Source organism: Ctenopharyngodon idella, chromosome 11 (genome assembly GCF_019924925.1).
Source record: "Ctenopharyngodon idella isolate HZGC_01 chromosome 11, HZGC01, whole genome shotgun sequence".
Taxonomy (NCBI): domain Eukaryota; kingdom Metazoa; phylum Chordata; class Actinopteri; order Cypriniformes; family Xenocyprididae; genus Ctenopharyngodon; species Ctenopharyngodon idella.
In genome coordinates, this window is record NC_067230.1 from 15601478 (window position 1) to 15623329 (window position 21852).

The window sequence follows — 21852 nt, forward strand, 5'->3', positions numbered from 1 at the left end:
TGTTTGTTTTTTTTCTTTTTGTTAATCTGTTTAATGACATGAAATTAATTTAGGAAAAAAAGTCAGATTTTTAGAAAACCACCTCAAAGTGCTTGAACCATATACATGTACATAGTACATTTGAGGATAAAATGTATTTACAAGCGACAACAATGGCAACTATTTGTCAAACTTTATTGTACTACCAGAAAGTATCATATTAGTTTTGAACAGTTGAACTCTATATTGGAGGTGCAAACCTTTGCACTATTTTCCCGGTAAAATTCAAAAACAAACATTCAAGTAAATGGCTTTTCATTTCTACAAGTCTCAGTGCAAATCTCACCAGAATGTTACAATGTAACATTTACCAAATCAAACATATATAAAAAGAATGGAGTTTGTAACAATTACTAAAACTGGCACAATGGAGATAACAATATGGAACATGTTGAATTAATACGAAACATTACACATACAATTCTACAAAAATGGTAGACCATATTTTTGGTACATATAATGATAAAACAGTACAGTGAGTTACTGTAATATGATTTTACCAATGCTGAACTGTGAGAAATGATAGAAGTACTAATGTAGTCTAATATTTAAACAAATAACACCAGGCAGACTGATAGCCCTTGCTATGGAAGCTTGTTTACACCACAGAATAAAAATAAAGGTAATTGTGGGTTTTTATCTCACAATTCTGTCTTTTTTCTCAGAATTATGAGATAAAAAGTCGCAATCGACTTTTTAATTTTTTTTATTGCATGGCAGAAACAAGCTTCCATACCTTGCAATCTGGGGATGCAGAAGTGTAGAATCCAGAAGATCACAGATTCGATCCACATCGTGCTTCTGAAACAACTTCACACTTACAATATTCATCTGGCGTCGGTCTATAGCTGTGCGTTTCATGAATCTGTTCAGACGAAATACTGCTGGGACACAAACACGTTACAGTTAAAAGGAAATCATGTTGCCCAGTGACACTAAAATGCCATGAGATCTTAGATAATTGCTGCCGTTTTCTCAGTTGTGCTTATTTGTGGAGGGTTTCTCCATAAAACATATACTAAAATGGAAAGGCTGAACGATATAGACTCTTGATATCACATCGATGTAACTAAACGGCCGTCCCGAACTTCTCCATCTCAAAGATGAGTTCCACAGCAGCATCCACATCCTGTACGATTTTCTCCGGCTCGACTAGAGCGGGGTCGAAGCGGAAGTCGCGGTGCCCGTGGAAGACCGTCTCTTTGATGCACTGGTTGGCATCTTTAGGTAACTCCATGTGGGGGTTGTAGACGCCTGTGCAGACCAGGATGGACTTGCAGGACGTGGCGGAGGGCGACGCGAGCTCACTTTCCCAATCGTTGTCCATGTCCTCCTCCTGAGGGACGGTGGTGGGCGTCCCTGTTCCGGTCACCATATTCGCCACTGCTCGGGTCTTCCTGGCCAGCCGGTCCTCGAGGTAGCGATTGTAGAGGTTGGCACCATAAATGTCAGTCATCAGGTTGTCCCTAATGGCATTTAGAGGATTAACAACAGAATTCATTAATTCTTTAAAATGTCCAAATCTATTGTATCAGGAGAATGATGTTTGCACGAGTAACGCCTACTTTAATCTGAAAACACAACAGTGTTTTCCTTTCAACGTCGTAAGATGCTTAATCTTACTGAGAGACTAGAAATAACAAGTTAAACCACACATGCACTGAGAAAACATGCTGGTCCTCGATAATGAGCATGTGTCTCACCCGACAGCATACAGGGATCTGATTGGTTGCCTCCAGCCTCTCTCTGCAGCTTGTTCTCTGATGAGGTACTCCGCAAAATGGTACGTCAGTTCACTGGGCTTCCCCATGAGGGCCTCGTACTTCAGATCTTGGCCAGTGATCTTCTTATAGATGCTCTCCAAACATACCATGAAAGTGCCGTGACCGAATCTGTTGATGGGAAATTTTAATTCATTAAAGGGTAAAAAATCCACTTTTAAAACACAGATGTGTGTCCACAGTGTGTGTAAACAACCAGCCTATAATGGTAAAAATCCACCCACTGTTTAACGCTGGATTTGCGCAAAAGATTAACATGACGGCACACGCTAGTGGATGAGTTGAATCAACTCCACAGCAACTACATAAATTTATCCACTAACCATTCAGAAACGTCTAAAAGTTGTAACTTCTTCCTGAGTCTCTCCATCAGTGTCGACTCCGGTTTGAACAATGTAAGGCTGAACACCGTTACTGACAATCCTCATTTTGGCTGCGTGAGATTCTCCAGCTTTGTTGTTGTTGAGCGACCGAAGCGCGAGCTGTTAAAGCTCCGCCCTCTTCTGGAAAGGGGGCGGGAGCAGCAGCTCATTTGCATTTAAATGGACACACACAAAAATGTCGTGTTTTTGCTCACACCCAAATAGGGGCAAATTTGATAAGCTATAATAAATGATCTGTGGGGTATTTTGAGCTGAAACTTCACAGACACATTCTGGAGACACCAGAGACTTATATTACATCTTGTGAAAAGGGGCATAACAGGTCCCCTTCAATGGTTCAGGGTCATCGATTTACTACTATGTTAATTAAAAACTCCTTAAAGAGCACCTATTCTGTTTTTTTTTTTTCCATGTTCATCTCTCTTTAGTGTGCAAAGTCACAAAGACCCTCCAGAAGGAGTTATTCTGTATATCATTGTTAGTGTTTCTGAACTCCCTGAAATGCCTCCATTTTAGTCTTGAGTTTTCTTCACAATATTCCTGATTTAAATAATTCCCGCCCAAGGCATATGCAAAATAAAAGGGCGGAGCCTGGTTGAGTTAGTATGAAACTCATGGTTATGGTTTTCCCCTAATAATTCAGCGTTTAATCTTTGTACCTCGGTGAATGAGCCTCTGCCATCCACATCAGGTCCATGTTACAGGCCAGCAGTGGCAGGTGAGCGTTGTGATGGCTCTCGTAGGCATTGCTCAGGTTCCCATTGGTGAGAAGGACGTCAACGATGAGCTGTAGGTTTGTTTCCCATCGAATGGGCTCCCCGAACAGAACTACAGCTACAATTACAGGAGAAAAGAAGCAAAATTAAAGCCATCATGTGTCTTTCAAAACAAAAACTACACTCTATTATTTTATTTTTCTTTTATAATATAAGTTCCAGCTTAATATATCTCAAGTGCATATACACTATTGTTAAAGGTTAGTTAAAATTTGAAATATTATTAAAATGTAAAATAGCTGTTCTCTATGTGAATATATAGTAAACTGTATTTTCAGCATCATCACTCCAGTCTTCAGCGTCACATGATTCTTCAGAAATCATTCTAATATGATGATTTACTGCTCAAGAAACATTTATGATTATTATCAATGTTGAAAACAGTTGTGCTGCTTCATATTTTTGTGGAAACCATCATATATTTGATTTTTCAGGATTCTTTGATGAACAGAAGTTTCAAAAGAACAGCATTTATTTGAAATAGAATCTTTTGTAACATTATAAATGTATTTACTGTCACTTTTGATCAATTTAATGCATCTTTGCTAAAAGTATTAACTTCTTTTAAAGACCCCAAACTTGTGAACACTAGTGTAGTTTAGGATAATAACTAAGTTTCTGGTCAAAGTCCCTTTAAGACAAGTCATTTCACTCGGCGGCCATCTTTGAAACGCCACCTGGATGACTTTACCAGGCGGCGATTGGCTCTTTTCTAGAAGGCGGGACTTATTCCGCCATATTGCGCATTGCACTTTCTCCCATTCATAATAATACAAATGCACCATCTTTCTATATATAAAGTCTTTGTTCTGGTGAACATGTAGATTTAAACTTAAAAAATTGGATCAGACAGATTAGTGAATAATTCAGAAGGGTTTTGTGAAAAATATTCAAAGAAAATATTGTTGATGAACACTTCTACAATCATAAACTCTCATGTGGAAGACTGTCAGTGAAGACTGACTTGAAGTCAGCATGAACCGGAAACTGCATTCGTCTTTTCTTGACTATTGTGATGTACAATGATCAGCCACAACATTCAAACCACTGACAGGTGAAGTGAATAACATTGATTATATGGTTACAATGGCACCGGTCATGGGGTGGGATATATTAGACAGCAAGTCTAAGTCTGTGTGACTTTGACAAGGGCCAACAAGTGATGGTTGGACAACTGGATCAAAGCATCTCCAAAACCTAACAAAGGCTGATCAAGGAAGGACGACCGATGAACCGGCATCATGGTCATGGATGGCCAAGGCTCACTGATGCACAAGACCCATCTGGTCTGATCACACAGAAGAGCTACTGTAGCTCAGATTGATGAAAACTCAATGCTGCCCATGACAGAAAGCTGTCAGAACCAAGTCCTGAAAAGTGAAGCCAAAGCATTTACATCGCCCCCTGGTGGCTGGCTGCAGTATAGGTCATAAAACCACACCCTCTCCATGTAATTGAATGGGATGTGAGCCAAAATAAACAATCAAATTACAATTCAAATAATTTTTTCCCAAAAACGGTTTCTGTCATGTATGTTCAAGCGTTTTCTAAGAAGTTTGGTTTTAGTTACTTATTTGATGTTTAGCCTCAGCCTCAGATGTCACGGACCGTTGGCTGAACATATTGGCTTACTTTATATGTCAAAGTTAATATTTTACCACCGCCAGCATAGGGCATACCTTTTGAATAGCATTCGAAAAGGGCATGGGATTTAACCGACATCTCCAGGAGAATGACTGCACACCCCTAGTGTAAGGAATTGCAGAATGGTTTCTTGCTGAAATGGACAGGTAAACTTTCAGACATTCTACTAACTATAAGTAACTTTTCAACTACATGTCAACTAGTTTCAGTCTCAGAAGTCACAGATCGTTGGCTGAACGTCTGATGCGTATGGCACACAAAATTGGAAACACTGGAGGTTTGAAGTCGTCATCTGATTGGTTGAATTCTACAGGATTTCCGGGAGACGAGTTTAACGGTCCCCCTGGAAACAAACCCACCATGAGGCCAAACCCCCTCATGGAAGAAGAAAGCCATCATGTTTATAACTGTTCCCATGAGCTCTTATCAGGATCACCAAAGCATTTTTTTTCCGAGGTTAGCGTATTTTTCCAATTGTTTTCAAAGGGAACGCCACATTTTTAAAACACCAGGACCGTAACAAGGCGCTGAGCGCCCATTTCACGCTGAGTGCTTGGTGTTTTTTTACCGGTCGCTGAGAGCTGAAGAATGTTCAACTTTCGGTAAAAAGCAGTGCTCATCACTGTCACTTTGTACCCAGCTGTCCAATCAGAGTGGAGGAGGGGCGGGACAAATACAACACCGACCAACCGCCACATTCTGCTTGTACAACGTCAACAGATGACAACAACAAGCATAATGGTTCAAAATCATTTAAAACAAGAGCCAGAGCAAATGTTTTACATTGTATCAGCATTTTTTATATAGAATCTGTGAAATGAAATACTAGTAACATTTCCGTGGATATTCTGTATCATAGCAAGCAAAGCATCTCAACTGAAAAAACACTGCGCTGCCGAAATGCTCTCAATCCCTCACAGCTAGGCGTTTTCAGCAGAGCGCCTAGCATTTTCAGCTGGCTAAAAACACTTTGGTGGACATGTGGCCTTAAGACACGCGAAAGCTGTGAGGCCAAACCCCCTCATGGAAGAAGAAAGCCGTCATGTTTATAACTGTTCCCATGAGCTCTCTTTAAAATACTCTTTAAAATACGTCCAATAGTTTTACACACCGGTCTGTTATTGTAGGGACATCAGCGTTACATTTTCACGCCCCTAAACATGACACTAAACAAAACGAACTCTGGGCGGTCCTTAGCCAATGAAACCTGCGATGGAGTCCAGACCTTCTGATGTCAGTCTACGCGAGACTATTTGTTGCTATAAAATCAGTGTGGAACATCATGATTGACAGCTGTGCTTGCGAATGAGTCTGCGGGTGTATGGGCGGGACCTTCTCAGGATCACTACAGCGCAGACTTCGGCTCAAAAAGATGTCATTGGCGCAAGATGTCAACGGCCATTTCTGGGACATTTTGGCTTTCTTTTTTCTACAGTGACCCCTGTCCACTGGTGGAAGTGGCTCTTTCAGAAGGATCACACACCCTGCCACACATTGAGGAACATGATGAAAAGTTCAAGCTGTTGATCCACGGTGGCTCCACCTCGCAGCCTACAGGACTCGAAGGATCTGCTGCTAAAGTCTTGGTGCCAGAGACCACATGACACCTTCGGGGCTCTCAAAGAGTCCATACCTCGACGGGTCGGCGCTGTTTTGGCAGTACACGGAGCTCCAACAGCACATTAGGCATATAATGTTGTGGCTGATCAGTGCATATCTGAGTGAAGCTGCTTCTCAAATGAAAAAAAAGTAGGGCGGGACTTCATTTCTTCCAATTGGAACTGATTGGATCATTGGAGTTTGACAAAGGGGGAGGAGACATTAATGTTTTTGATTAAAGAATACAGGGACATATGAATTTTTTTTAAAGACCCCCTGTGGTGAAAATCAAGTGTTTAATGTTGTTTATATGTCTATGTGGTGTTTTTAATATGCTTTAAGACAAACCATGTGCAAATTCATAAGTCAACACCATTGCTGAGTATTTAAAACTGCAGTGAACTAAAGACAAAAACGTGGTTTGAAATCGCTGGTGTTTCTGACATCACAAACTACCTTGTAACCAATCACGTTAATGTGCCGGCAGGCTTTAGCATATCATTAACAGCAAACTAGCAGGATAGTCTCGAGGGAAGCCAAGTTATCCTGGTATATTTTTCTGTTGATATGAAAAATCGTGTAGATTTAGCAATATAGCAGGTGTATGTTGTATATTACGATGTTATGATGAACTATATGCCTTTCTCCACTGACGTTCTGAGTTGTTCAAAGCGTTTGTAAGGATACTGATTGTTAGAAAGCAGCTATCTGACTCTGAGATGGTGAACGGAAACATGGTTTGTGTAACATTAGCAACACATTATTAGCTGTTTGATAACATAGTCAAGTAAAAGGCTAATCATATTAATTACCGTTATGTGTCCGACGTTGTAAAGAACGATACCATTGTGCAGCGTTTACCTCAGTAAGTTGACTGAGTGGATCTCTGAGCTTGTGCGAGTGAGTGGAGGCGGGGCTAATTAGCATATTCATTGATCCACGTATATTAAATGAGTCAAGGGTGTAGAGTTACATTCAAGCTATTTTAAGGCATGAAGAAATTGTTTTCACAGGAAAAAAAAAAAATGTCATTTTGGTGATCAAATAATTTAAGGGATAAAATTATTGATTACAGAGGGAATTTAAATAATGATGTTATTCATAACAGGGTTATTATCGTAAATATAACTAAAATGATTAAAAACATTTCTGTAAACTGAAATAATGCTGAAATAAAATAAAATACATTCGTTGAAATACTTTATACGCAAAAAAATAGATATGCTGCCTTGGCAATAAACTGAAATAAGTTTAAGTTGAAGCACTAAAATTATTAACTGGAAATAAATAAAAACTAAAACTGAAATAAAAATAAATTAAACCTAAATAGCAACATTTTTATAACAAAAGCACATAAAGAAAATACTAAAAATTAAACTAATTTAACATGAAATCTAAAAGCTAATTCAAAATAACACTGATTTATAATAAACTGCAATATTCCATGAAAAACATTTACATTGTTAATTTTAATTTCATGGTGACTTTAAGTCTGTTCCTCAAACAAATCTATCATATTGCTTCAGATTCATAAGACTTGGAATATGGACCTTCTATGATTATTTTATGGTGCGTTTGTGTCCCTTTCGAAGCCTGAAAGCCTCTGTTCCAGGAGCAAAGAAAATGAACTATTCCTTTAACCTAGTCATAAATGTTAACACAAGAGATTTTGAAGTTGAATTCATGGTTATGGCTCAGAGATGCCATGAAACACAGTAAAGCTCCAAATCCCACAACTATCCAGTTATCTTCAGAAACGTCTTACCTTCGACTCTGGGGAGGTTCACCACAGGAGAAGACTGAAACAACAAGGACAGTATCGGGTTTCTTTCATATCTGCCATTAAATGTCATCTGAGCGATTTCATAAACTATCCAGCAACTCACTTGGTTTGAGGATTAGACTATAAAAGTACAAACCATCTCAAATTCTTCATACATATTCACATGTACGAAAAACAGGCCAGCAAATTTGTGACTTTAGTGTCATCTGCTTTCAGGTTTACAAAAAAGTGGATTGTGTTTTGTTTTGTCCTATAAAATCCTCCTTGTCATTGCCACTGGCTGTTCTCTTCACAAAACATTTATGTTTCACCTCTTCTAATCTGACCTAACAATGTTCTCTGTTTTAAACCTGCAGTCTCTCTACAAAATAAATTAAAAAGCCTAGGCTGCCCTGGCCGTGTTTAGCTTGTCAGTGTAATTTAAAGAATAATATAAGTATATTAATAGAGTATAAAGCTCTAATTCACAATTATCTTCAGTAGGAACTTGAATAGACATGATTAACCAGCAGAAATTTTTGAAATTTTGGTCTATTTGCCATTCACTATCGTGGTTATGCTTGAATCCTGCGTCATCACAAAAGCTTATCATAAGACTTGCGGTTTAAAAGCAAGTGATTTAAAAGCACAATAATCAGCAAAAGAGAACTCATTTCGGTATATGAGCACGCTGTCTGACTTTGAGAGACTGTTTCTCAGCTGAGACGTGTGCACATGAAGCCACTGCTTGTGGAGCGTGTGAGGACTGAACTGAGATCTTTTTCCCACCTAATTCGTCTTTGCGAGTATCCTCATAAACCCAGCTGGTTATGTCTTAAAGGATTAGTTCACTTTAAAGCTTTACTCACCCTCAAGCCATCCTAGGTGTATATGACTTTCTTATTTCTGATGAACATAATCAGAGTTATATTAATAAATATCCTGACGCATCCAAGCTTTATAATGGCAGTGAACGGGACCAACGAGTATAAAGTAGAGATGCAAAGATACTAAATTTCTCCACCGATACCGATAGCCGATTATTCAGAGTGATATCTGTCGATACCGATAACGATACCGATAGTTTGGGGGTTCTGCCTTTTATACCTTCTTTTAAATTAATGATAATTTCATTATAATTAATAATTAATCATTATATTTTAAGAGAAATGCAAATAAAAACTTTGTTCTCTCCATTTCATCAACTTTTTTCAGAGTAACTGCTATCAGTTATAAACAAACACATTACTCAAATTAATATTAACACACATTAAGTAAATTCTGAAGATTAAATTAATATTTCTTAACTTTCTGAATGTTATTAATTCATATAATTACTTTTAATATTGAACATCAAACTGGTTTCTTAGCATTTTCTTTACACAAAGCACAAATTCAGTGCATTTTCCTGCCCTCTTTTGATTGAGAAGATATATCGGCCTTGACTATCGGCTGTTTTTAAACGATCTATACCGATTATCGGCCGATATATCGGTGCATCTCTAGTATAAAGCTCAAGAAAGTGCATCCATCCAAAGCAAAACGTACTCCACACGGCTCCGGGGAGTTAATAAAGGCCTTCTGAAGCAAAGCGATGCATTTGTGTAAAGGAAATATCCATATTTAACAAGTTATGAAGTAAAATATCTAGCTTCCACCAGACCGTCTTCTGTATTTAACTTACGAAGAAAGTGTAAAACTCTCGCAGTTCAAAAAGCTTACACTACGTTTTACGCCTTACGAAAAAAGCTTAACTGACGTGACGTAAGTTATGTAAGAAGCTAGATATTTTACTTTATAACTTGTTAAATATTGATATTTTTCTTCAGAAGGTCTTTATTAACCCCCCAGAGTATGTTTATGATGGATGGATGTGGATGGAAGCACTTTCTTCAGCTCATACTCGTTGGTCCCGTTCACTGCCATTATAAAGCTCGGATGCATCAGGATATTTATTAATATATCTCCGATTGTGTTCATCAGAAAGAATATACACCTAGGATGGCTTGAGGGTGAGTAAAGCTTGGGGTAATTTTCAATTTAAAGTGAATTAATCCTTTAAGTGAATGTAAACAGTTGAGAAAACGCATGTATCAGTATATTAGATCAGTGCATTCGCTCTTAAAGTGACAGCAGCCTAATAAACCTGCTGTGTTATTAATGATAATCAATCAACAAAAGACAGAAAAATCTCTCACTGCTCTTGACTGAATCACTTTTGTAACTTTAATGAGAATAAATGTATATTTAATTTACACAGTGAAGACTATGCAGTTTTTTTGTACATTTAATTACTTTTTATGTAGTATTTCTTATTTAGTGCTTGAAGTTTTTCAGGTAGGTCTATTTCATTTGTGTCTTTGCTCTATTGTAGTTTTGTCCTATTACTTATAATTAGCTTATAATTAGCTTGTATTTAATCACTTGTCTTCAGTGAGCTTGAGAGTTTGTTTTTGTTTTACTTATGTTAGTTAGGACAGTATTAGTTTTTTTGTGATACTGAAATCATAAAAAATATTGTGACATATCATTATCGTATAATAAAATGACTCATATCATGATATAAGATTTTGGTCATATTGTCCTCCCCTAATCTTGAGTATACAAAAAAAATCATTGATTATGGAATTTTAAAAAAATGTATTATAATTTTTCAATTACTAATAAACTCGCCGTTCAAAGTTTGGAATAACTAAGATTTTTTAATGTTTCTGACAGAAGTCTCTTCTGCTCACCAAGGCTGCATTTATTTGATCAAAAATACAGTAAAAACAGTGAAATATTATTACAACTTATTACAACTTTCTATGTGAATATATTGTAAATGGTAATTTTTTTTTTTTTTAATTTTTGTAAAACTCATTTCTGCTAAATTTAATGCATCCTCACTAATTAAAAGTATTAATTGTACATTAATTTATGTCTTCAGCATTTTTTAATTTATAAATTGCATCAAATGAAATCAAACTGAATCAAATTGTTACGGATTCAGATTTCATGATGCATTGCTTCATTTAGTAATGAATTATAATCACAGCAAATTGTTGTCAGAGCAAATATTTACACATTTAGTTCGAAGGGGGCATTTGAAACCACTAATGAAAATATATCCAGGCTCACCGGTAGTTTGGGTCGTCTGTTGTGATCCACCATGTCCAGCAGAGGGAACGACTCCCGCAGCATGTCGATACTGACCACGTTTGTGAAGCCCACGCTGATTTACACAGTTAAGAACTCATCATCTGTCTCACGGATTCATCTAAAAGTGATTATCATTGCTTTCATGATTAAAATCCTCAACACAAAAACAAGAGATTTGAGGGATTATGATAATCCCATTCCTCACAGTAAGCTTGTAAATACTATCACATCATAATACTGTCACATCTAATGACACCATCGAGGTGGAGTAAAGGCCAGCGAAAGCCAAAGAGATACTGTCATAATCTCTTTCTCTGAGAAGTCATTTACATCCAAGTTCAAGCTTTATATAAAAATATCTTGGTTTGAGTTGTTTCATTTGTTTACCTCAGAGCCAAAGAGGACTTTAAATTAAATACTATGTTCTTTGATGTTGATTTGGGCTCTACTAGAACAGGTTTTCCTGCTTGAATGTTTATTATTTTCCTCATATTCTCCATTGTTCAGCTCCTCTCTTCCCAGTCTGTCAGTAACGCTCTGTTTAGTTCCTGTCTCTATGAAGCCCCTCCTTCTGACTGTGCTCTGATTGGTCGGCTGGAGCAGTGTGTTGTGATTGGTGTTTGGGAAATGTCCCGCCCCTTACCATAACTGCTAGTTTCAACACACTACTAACTAACTAACTCAACCAGATCCCTTAGATCTGCAGTTCAATAATCGCACAAGGCCATATCGCAATATGGCTAACAACATGACAGACATGGAGTATCAAAATAAAAACAAATACAAGGAAGAAACTGAAGACGCTGGACATGGAAGGATACTTTTTGGCAATGTCGAGCACAGGACCTTGTCCAGATACCAGCACATACTTGTCATGATATTTCTTGAACATTCTCAAAGGGCTGTGAGACATCATGACTTGGTCTTGAGAGATCTGCAAATCAAACAGATTATCATCCAGGTCAGTAGTGATTATCTATACACAGTTCACACTTGTAGTTCTTTTGGTACAGACCAAAAAAGAAAATGATACATTTAGGGCATTTTCAGACCTGTAGATCGTTTGCGTAGGAGCCATTGATGGGTTTATGTAATTTTCTTTCACACCTCTAGAGGGCACATAATGTATTTATGTTGTCAAGTGGACACAGAAATGTGCGCGAAGAAGGTCAAACAAACTTTTTTGACCGTGAATAGATTGTTTTGGTAAAGTGCATGAAATGGACGATTCCTTTCTTTCTATATTTTAGCTGTTTTTTGTTTTTGACTAAAGAAACAGACAGTAAATGGACTGGAATATCCAACATTGCATTACTTTTTAATCTGTTCAAGACAAAAACATGTCAAAACCAATGATCTAAAAATAGGACAAATGTGTGCATACAGTTTGCTTTGTTGCAAAACAGGGATAAAATTGTTTTAATGTTGCTTTTTTTTTTACATTTCAACATTTCGAAATGGTGTGGTGAGAAATCGAGTCCCCCCCTCCCATGAATCGGGTCTCCTTTAGGACCCAGTCGGTAATGCCTGATCAAAAGTTGATTAATTATATGTTAATTATAACATATTTCACTATTGTATGATGTTTATTACATTAAGTGCACAAACAACATGCTTGAAATATAAAATGAATGCGTATGCACTGCATAATAAAACAAACTGGAAACAGATATTGGAAGCAAAAAACACTCCTAATATAATATAAGCTAAGCTAGCAGGCTAATCGGGTAGATGTATGCTATGCTAATACATAAGCTAACTAAAAAATGCTTGATTTCACAACCTATAGCTTCAGTTATATACTTGTATATGAACCATGTAATTTAAAACATTAATGGTCATTATAACGCATTTTAAATAATATAAATCATAACGTGATTTTGCAGGAATTATAATCAAGCGCTAAAAATACTACCCATTAAAAGTCCGCTGAATTAATGGGATCACTCGGGGTCCTAAAGGACACTCGATTCCTGGGGGGACTCGATTTCTCACCACAACAAACCAAAATTTGAACCCAAAAGTCATGTGTGAGTAAACTGTGCTCTCATTGGTCTTTGAGACGCTTGCTAAACTTGTAAATTTCAGGTCGTCTTCATCTCCGGGTTAACCCAAGATTCATCTTGAGAGGCAGTCGCAAATCAAATGCTACTGCTTTTCACACAACGCACGTAATTACCCATCATGCATTGTGATACGGACTAGTTCGCTGGGTTGGGTTCAACTGCTCAAGTTAAGTCATAAATTTTTCTGGATGTGGCTAACTGCTCTTATAACAGCTTTTGTGATGTATATATATATATTTGTCAAAGTTTATAATTTTGTTGTTTAGGCCTTTTGAAGCGTCCTGTTTTTGCAATAACGCCACATAAAGACAAGACTTGATTGTAATTGCATATTATTTCAATAAAAAATAATTAACTTATACTCTTTTTTTTTTTTTTACATACCTTCTGAACAACCGAATCAAGCGCAGATTTTTGTGTGTATAGACAGATACATAATCTTATGCCACTCTGATGAAGGGAACCATGTTTTTTTAAATAATGAAAGTTCAAACGGGGTCATACTGACCCCTAAAGGGGTCATATCATATTTTTTTTCTCATTTATATTTTATCTTATGGTCCACACTTATTATGTTTGTCGATCTGCTGGCGGGTAAAATATCCTTCAATAACAGAACGTTTAGAAAGCAGCATCACATTGTCACAGATTGATAAAGCAATCAGCACTGAAACATGCTGAACTGCTACAAAGCACATTTTTAACAGTAAACTTCAGCTGCTGTTTTCTATGGTTGGGATTCGATCTGCAGAGCGGCCGCAGTGATCCGTTTGGTCACTGAAGTGTGAATGTAAAGGTAAGTGATCTTTTGGACCGGGGAAAGAACATTTTCCCAGCACATAAAGCTTCAGTATGTGGAAAGCTCAAGATTATTTTCATTTCTCATGAACTGACCCCTTTAATGTTGAATGAATTAGATACAAAAAGCCCCATTTCATGAGTCTAGCAGCCAACTAGATGCCAGAAATCTCATCAAGAGAACAAGAGAGAACAAAACTCACAGGAACACCCAGTATGTGAGACAGCTGATCTGCCTTCTTCTGCCGCAAGCAGTTGCCAGCATTTGTGACAAAGACAACCGGAACCACGAACTGTCCCTTTGCGTCCACCAGCTTCTGGAAAGCTCTCTTGGCCGCTGGGATGGGGGTCTTCCCTCGCACCAAGACTCCATCGATGTCGAACAACAACCCAAAGCTCGGCTCCAGCTGTTCGAGAGACAGATACAGAATAGAGTTGAAATTAACCCCCAATGAAAAACAGTAAAAATAAGAAATTATATTTTGCAATGCCTAAAGAAAATAAAGCACACATTTGCATAACTGCCATTACTGTAAATCTCAATGTACCTGAAAAGCGAGGTGAGTAGCAATTGTGTAGCAATCGTTTCAGTCCAATTGAAATACAATATTATGCTGCCTTCAAGTGCACAGAATAAAAAAATAAGAAATGTAACTGTGACTTTTTAATCTCACAATTCTGACTTTTTTTCTCGTACGTTTATTTCTCAGAATATAAACTTGAGAAAAAAGTCAGAATTGTGAGATAAAAAGTTGCAATTACCTTTCCTTTATTCCGTGTTGGAAGCAAACTTCCATAAAAACTGTCAGGCATTCGTTATTACGACACGTCACGCATTCAAAACAGAAAAATAACATAATGCCATTTGCTATAGACTTGCTTTACACTCACTGATCTCTATATATAGATTTTAAATATATTACATTATATTATTTACATTATAGATCAGTGTTTCCACCATGTTTCGAATCAACACGCCTCTTCCAATGTCGCAACTTGATCAACTTAATCTAGATACATTTCCCAGTTTCCCACTTCATGTGCTCAGAACTCATAATTACGATATTTTCGACTGGGATAAAAGGTTATAGCTCAGATATAAACACTGATATCTATGGTAGGGATCAAAACATTTGTTCAAAAATGCTGATTCATTCAGTAATAAAACAAGTGAAGTCTTTATGAGTGAGTCATTGAATCATTCATTCAAGTGTTTCGTTCAAAAACACTGATTCATCCAGCAATGAAACAAGTTAAGTCTTTATGAGTGAGTCATTGAATCATTCATTCAAGTGTTTCGTTCAAAAACACTGATTCATCCAGTAATGAAACAAGTTAAGTCTTGATGAGTGAGTCATTGAATCATTCATTCAAGAGATTTGTTCAAAAACGCTGATTCATCCAGTAATGAAACAAGTTAAGTCTTGATGAGTGAGTCATTGAATCATTCATTCAAGTGTTTCGTTCAAAAACACTGATTCATCCAGCAATGAAACAAGTTAAGTCTTTATGAGTGAGTCATTGAATCATTCATTCAAGAGTTTCGTTCAAACACACTGATTCATCCAGTAATGAAGCAAGTGAAGTCTATAAGTATGTTCTATTTAAAGCGGCAGTGAGTCATTGAATCATTCATTCAAACCGATTTTTTAAAAAACATCAAATTCATTAAATATTTTTAAAATTAACATTTTGTCAGAACCTCTAAATGACATGTTATTTGTGACCTTGGACTACAAAACCAGTTATAAGTCACACGGGTATATTTGTAGCAATAGCCAACAATACATTGTATGTATAAATTTTACTTTTATGGCAAAAATCATTAGGATAATAAGTGAAGATCATGTTCCATGAAGATATTTTGTAAATTTCCTACTGTAAATATGTCAAAAATGTATTTTTGTGAGTGGATATGCATTGCTAAGAACTTCATTTGGACAACTTTAAAGGCGATTTTCTCAATATTTTGATTTTTTTGCACCCTCAGATTCCAGATTTTCAAATAGTTGTATCTCGGCCATCTTATCCTAACAAATCATACACCAATGGAAAGCTTATTTATCCAGCTTTCAGATGATATATAAATCTCAATTTCAAAAAATTGACCCTTATGACTGGTTTTGTGGTCCAGGGTCACATTTTGTTTAGTTGTCTGTTCAGAATCCTGGGAATCTCTATCTTAAACAAAAACACTGTGATTGTGAATCATGCAGCTCTAATTCAAGTGATACGAACTTTCCATGCTGACCAACAGAAAGCTGCTTGGTTTGAAAATGATTTCTGTATAATATTTGCTTCATAAATCGCTACTAAATTGATATTTCGCTAATATGACAACACCATAAGACAACTTACTGGAAGTAACGATGGTAGATTGAGAAATGTTTTGAAAAACGTTTGCTCACACTATATTTTGATACAGTGTAACTACACAAATAAATATATATAAACATATTCTTACTATAGGGTTAGGGTTTGGTGTTACCGAATGTTTAAATTGATGCTTTGGCAACATGAAATAAAGACACAGATAGAATAAAGAAGACATTATCCAGTTTTATAATATAGTAAGTCGCATACACAATGCATAACCTCATTCCAAGATTAGATTACGCACAGAAGACGAGGATGCTGCGTCACACTTGACCCTTGCTGGACATTTGTCCCTTGTTTTGTCGTAACATGCTTTCTGTCTGCGTACACTTGAGGATTACAGCCGTTCTGCTCAAATAAAACAGCTGCACTTCCCCTCAGGGAGTTTCTCTCTGTGAAAATCCATTGATGTCAATCATTCCACTCCAGTTCTTGCACTGATAGAAGACTTTCTAACAGAGCACAGCAGGAGCACAGAAACTACATGATATTCATTAGCACAATAACGCTTCTCCCCCTGAAGATAACTAGAGACATTTTTCACTGCTTCACTGTATGAGGAAGAGGTTCGGTTTCACTGCGCAATGAATCGTGAGGTCAGCGATCGACAAACTGCTGAGTAATGACAGCTTCAGTCTGAAAGAAGTGAACTTCACTGAGAAACATGCTGATTAACTGCTTCACTGCTGGTCACTGAAGCTCTGAGTTCAGAGAATCTCTCCAGTATTTGCATCTAGTGTAAGTCTCAAGCGATAGCTATTATGCACACGTTGATTCAACTCTAGTGCAAACATCTTACATTTTCAAAATATGTCTGGTGAATTTTGATTAAAATATAAATGTGCTTAATTTCAGCAATTTTGAGTGCATCTGCTGTCATTAAATTGTATTATACACATAATATCAACTATATCCAGATCTGTTTATTGGCCATAAATACAAATCGGTCAGATTAGAGAGAGAACCATAATCATTTTGACACTGGTGATCAATTATAATGTTAAATTTTGACGGGTCTCGAACAAAAGAACCAAACAACCTTCATTACAGGTAAACTAACTAATTTAATGTATTGTTTGAATAATTATTAACCTATAACAGCCGTTCATGTCAGGGTTATTATCGTTAACTAAAACTAAAACTATGAAAACATTTATATTAACTGAAATAAAGCTGGAATAAAATAAAATATAGATAGTAATTGAAAAACAAATTAAATGAAAATTAGAAATGTTTCCTTGGCAATGAACTGAATTAAGATTAAGTTGATGCACTAGAAAAAAAAAAAAAACTGAAGTTAAAAATAGATTTAACCTAAAAAAACTAATACAATGACAAAAGCACATATTGAAATTACAAAAAAAAAAAAAAAAAAAAAACTAAAATTAACATGAAAACTAAAAATATAAAAAATAAAAGCTAATTCAAAATATGAATGAAACTATTATAAAACTAAAATAACAACAAAACAAAGATCAAAATACATGCACTCTAAACAAATCTTGGGTTATTTTTTCTACCCAAGTCTTTTTTTTTGGGGTTATTTTTCCAGTGTTTGGGTAGTTTTTGTGTTACCCAGATCCTGGGTCAGACGTAACAACCCGGCGTTTGGGTAGTTTTTGTGTTACCCTGATCCTGGGTCAGACGTAACAACCCGGCGTTTGGGTAGTTTTTGTGTTACCCTGATCCTGGGTCAGACGTAACAACCCGGCGTTTGGGTAGTTTTTGTGTTACCCTGATCCTGGGTCAGACGTAACAACCCGGCGTTTGGGTAGTTTTTGTGTTACCCAGATCCTGGGTCAGACGTAACAACCCGGCGTTTGGGTAGTTTTTGTGTTACCCAGATCCTGGGTCAGACGTAACAACCCGGCGTTTGGGTAGTTTTTGTGTTACCCTGATCCTGGGTCAGACGTAACAACCCGGCGTTTGGGTAGTTTTTGTGTTACCCTGATCCTGGGTCAGACGTAACAACCCGGCGTTTGGGTAGTTTTTGTGTTACCCTGATCCTGGGTCAGACGTAACAACCCGGCGTTTGGGTAGTTTTTGTGTTACCCTGATCCTGGGTCAGACGTAACAACCCAGCGTTTGGGTAGTTTTTGTGTTACCCTGATCCTGGGTCAGACGTAACAACCCGGCGTTTGGGTAGTTTTTGTGTTACCCAGATCCTGGGTCAGACGTAACAACCCGGCGTTTGGGTAGTTTTTGTGTTACCCAGATCCTGGGTCAGACGTAACAACCCGGCGTTTGGGTAGTTTTTGTGTTACCCTGATCCTGGGTCAGACGTAACAACCCGGCGTTTGGGTAGTTTTTGTGTTACCCTGATCCTGGGTCAGACGTAACAACCCGGCGTTTGGGTAGTTTTTGTGTTACCCTGATCCTGGGTCAGACGTAACAACCGGCGTTTGGGTAGTTTTTGTGTTACCCTGATCCTGGGTCAGACGTAACAACCAGGCGTTTGGGTAGTTTTTGTGTTACCCTGATCCTGGGTCAGACGTAACAACCCGGCGTTTGGGTAGTTTTTGTGTTACCCTGATCCTGGGTCAGACGTAACAACCCGGCGTTTGGGTAGTTTTTGTGTTACCCTGATCCTGGGTCAGACGTAACAACCTGGCGTTTGGGTAGTTTTTGTGTTACCCTGATCCTGGGTCAGACGTAACAACCCAGCGTTTGGGTAGTTTTTGTGTTACCCTGATCCTGGGTCAGACGTAACAACCCGGCGTTTGGGTAGTTTTTGTGTTACCCTGATCCTGGGTCAGACGTAACAACCCGGCGTTTGGGTAGTTTTTGTGTTACCCTGATCCTGGGTCAGACGTAACAACCCAGCGTTTGGGTAGTTTTTGTGTTACCCTGATCCTGGGTCAGACGTAACAACCCGGCGTTTGGGTAGTTTTTGTGTTACCCAGATCCTGGGTCAGATGTAACAACCCGGCGTTTGGGTAGTTTTTGTGTTACCCAGATCCTGGGTCAGATGTAACAACCCAGTGTTTGTGTTACCCAGATCCTGGGTCAGATGTAACAACCCAGTGTTTGGGTAGTTTTTGTGTTACCCTGATCCTGGGTCAGACGTAACAACCCAGTGTTTGGGTAGTTTTTGTGTTACCCTGATCCTGGGTCAGACGTAACAACCCAGTGTTTGGGTAGTTTTTGTGTTACCCTGATCCTGGGTCAGACGTAACAACCCAGTGTTTGGGTAGTTTTTGTGTTACCCAGATCCTGGGTCAGACGTAACAACCCAGGGGTTGAGTTATTTATCGAAGGTTTTATACGCCCTCTTCAGGAGAGAGCAGTGCAGCTCCGTCAAATTGGTGCATGTCTTCAGTAAAATACAGGTTTGTGTACGTTTTATTTTATCTAAAAATTCGTTATTGTGCTGTGTATTGTGCAAATCAACATACAGGGGCGTGATGTGAGTCGCCTAAACGAGTGTCGCGTCAGTCTTTTCACATGATGGAAACGCCTGATGCCTTACATAAAATGTTATGATTTTATTCAAAAATATGCAGAATATAAATACTTAGCATGTTAAAATATGTTCTCAGAAATGTTTAATTTTTACATCTAATATTTGTTAAAAGAGCTTAAATGTAGACAATATGTATTAAAAATGATATAAAACATGCTATAACATACGATCAAAAATAAAGGAATTATCATGAAAACCAGTGGTTTGCATAAATATAACAGCATAAATAACAATAACAAACCATTAGGTATTATTATTAATAAAATAATGATAATTAATATTAGTCCCACTTTATATTAAGTGTCTTTAACTACCATGTACTCTAATTTAATCATTTGATTCAATGTACTTATTGTGTACACGCATTCCACACTGCACTTGTATTTAAAAAATACCTGCATGTAATAACAGCTGTAATTAATTTCTGTAATGACATCTATAATTACCAGTCCTAACCTTGCCCATATCCACCTCAATAAGTGTTTCACAATACAATACAATAAAAGCACGTAATTATTTTTTGACTTAAGTACCAAATACAAAGTCTGACCATTAATATTATATTTTGCATAATCAGAAAATGATCTGTAATGTATAATAAAAAACCTGCTGTTGCTCAAAACAACAAAAATGAATTGTACCAACCTTGTAGTTACAGTATAATAACGACATCAACAAATCAAAATATCATTTCTCTGATTTAAAAGACCTGTGAAGATGTGAGGATGCGGATTGAGTGAATCTGAAGCACTGCAGACTGGATGAGCTTCATGGATCAATAACTCTACAGCTGACAAACAACACGAACCCCAGTAAACACTCGGAGCCCCAGAAATGAAGTGGGAGGGAGAAGATAGGAAATATTCACATGCATTAAAGTAAACGAGAATTTAGTGCAGAAAATGAAAAAAAAAAAAAACAATAGTATGAAGTGCCATTAATAAGCAAGACCAATTGGGAAATGATATAGACTACAAACAAACACAGAATCAATAACTAACAATAGATCCAGCGAACACCACATGATGTAGGAATGTACAACTACCTTACTGCACATTCCGCATCGCCCGAGCGCCGCGACGCGCTGCACATGCCGCGAACACACGCCGCTCGACGACCTCAGCAGCGCGGTGAAGGCCTTCATTTCGATCCGCTTTTCTGGCCGGTTTCGACTGCGTCCAGTTTCTCCATGAAGCTTTTGTAGCGGTGTGATGTGACGACAGAGAGGAGGTGGTCCGAATCAATCGAAAGACTCGAGAGTCAGGATTCAGGAAATAAACATCCTTCCTTGCCGGCAAATGGGGGAATGCGACACCCCCATCCACACACACTGAACGACGCGACGCGACGTAAGTTCTAGAGTGACGTCATTTGTAGATAACAGATGTTCGGACCGAGGCGTTCAAGCTGTATTACATTAGATTAATGAAGGACTATAAATGTTTACATGTAACTAAATAGCTTGATTGGAATAATATGGTGATTATGAAACGAAACAAAGGCTGCTTACTACTGCGGCAGATGTGAAAGCAGGCTACTAGTGACCAATGTCCAATGAGTATATACTCATGTTTTTTATTTTGTTTGGTCAATATATTTAACCATAAACAAAATTTTTCAGGCTCACTTTCCTGCATTTTTTGAGGTTTTGACTAGCATCTTTTTATTTAACTAGTAATAAAAATGTGACAGATTCTTAAATGAATATGAGGATTTTTGTAATGATCCTGTTGATAAGGTTTAGTTTGCTTTAATCTGCTTGTTTCCATTTGCTACATGTGAACGTTTCTTTTGACGCTCTTTAAAAGTGCAGCTGTTCAAAGAAGACTTTATAGTTAGAAAGAATCTTGAGGTGCACTCGTATTATTATGAATGGGAGAAAGTGCAACGCGCAATATGGCGGAATAAGTCCCGCCTTCTAAATAAGAGCCAATCGCTGATTGGTAAAGTCATCGCGTCACTGTAGCGGCCGTTAGAAGCTCCGGTTTATATAGAAACAGTCAGACGCGATGCACACAAGAGTA

The 21852-nt window shown here is 37.6% G+C and overlaps 1 protein-coding gene across 1 annotated transcript; it reads right to left on the reverse strand.

Moving 5' to 3' along the window:
* Positions 1 to 157: 157 nt before the first annotated feature.
* zgc:77375 (uncharacterized protein LOC402927 homolog) lies at positions 158 to 21192 on the reverse strand. Its single transcript, XM_051912699.1, has 8 exons — positions 20874 to 21192; positions 14193 to 14396; positions 11947 to 12059; positions 11105 to 11198; positions 7988 to 8021; positions 2863 to 3037; positions 1743 to 1931; positions 158 to 1505 (listed from the first exon to the last, which is right to left on the reverse strand). Exons 1-8 carry the CDS (start codon positions 20970 to 20972, stop codon positions 1109 to 1111), a joined length of 1305 nt encoding a protein of 434 aa, XP_051768659.1. The 5' UTR covers positions 20973 to 21192; the 3' UTR covers positions 158 to 1108.
* Positions 21193 to 21852: the final 660 nt, after the last annotated feature.

Coding starts and splice junctions, on each gene's coding strand:
- zgc:77375 (XM_051912699.1), bottom strand. CDS start 20,972: ATGAAGGCCTTCACCGCGCTGCTGAGGTCGTCGAGCGGCGTGTGTTCG. Junction 12,060..14,192: donor CTCACATACTGGGTGTTCCT/GTGAGTTTTGTT, acceptor TTTGATTTGCAG/ATCTCTCAAGACCAAGTCAT. Junction 11,199..11,946: donor GTGCTCGACATTGCCAAAAA/GTATCCTTCCAT, acceptor TGTGTAAATCAG/CGTGGGCTTCACAAACGTGG.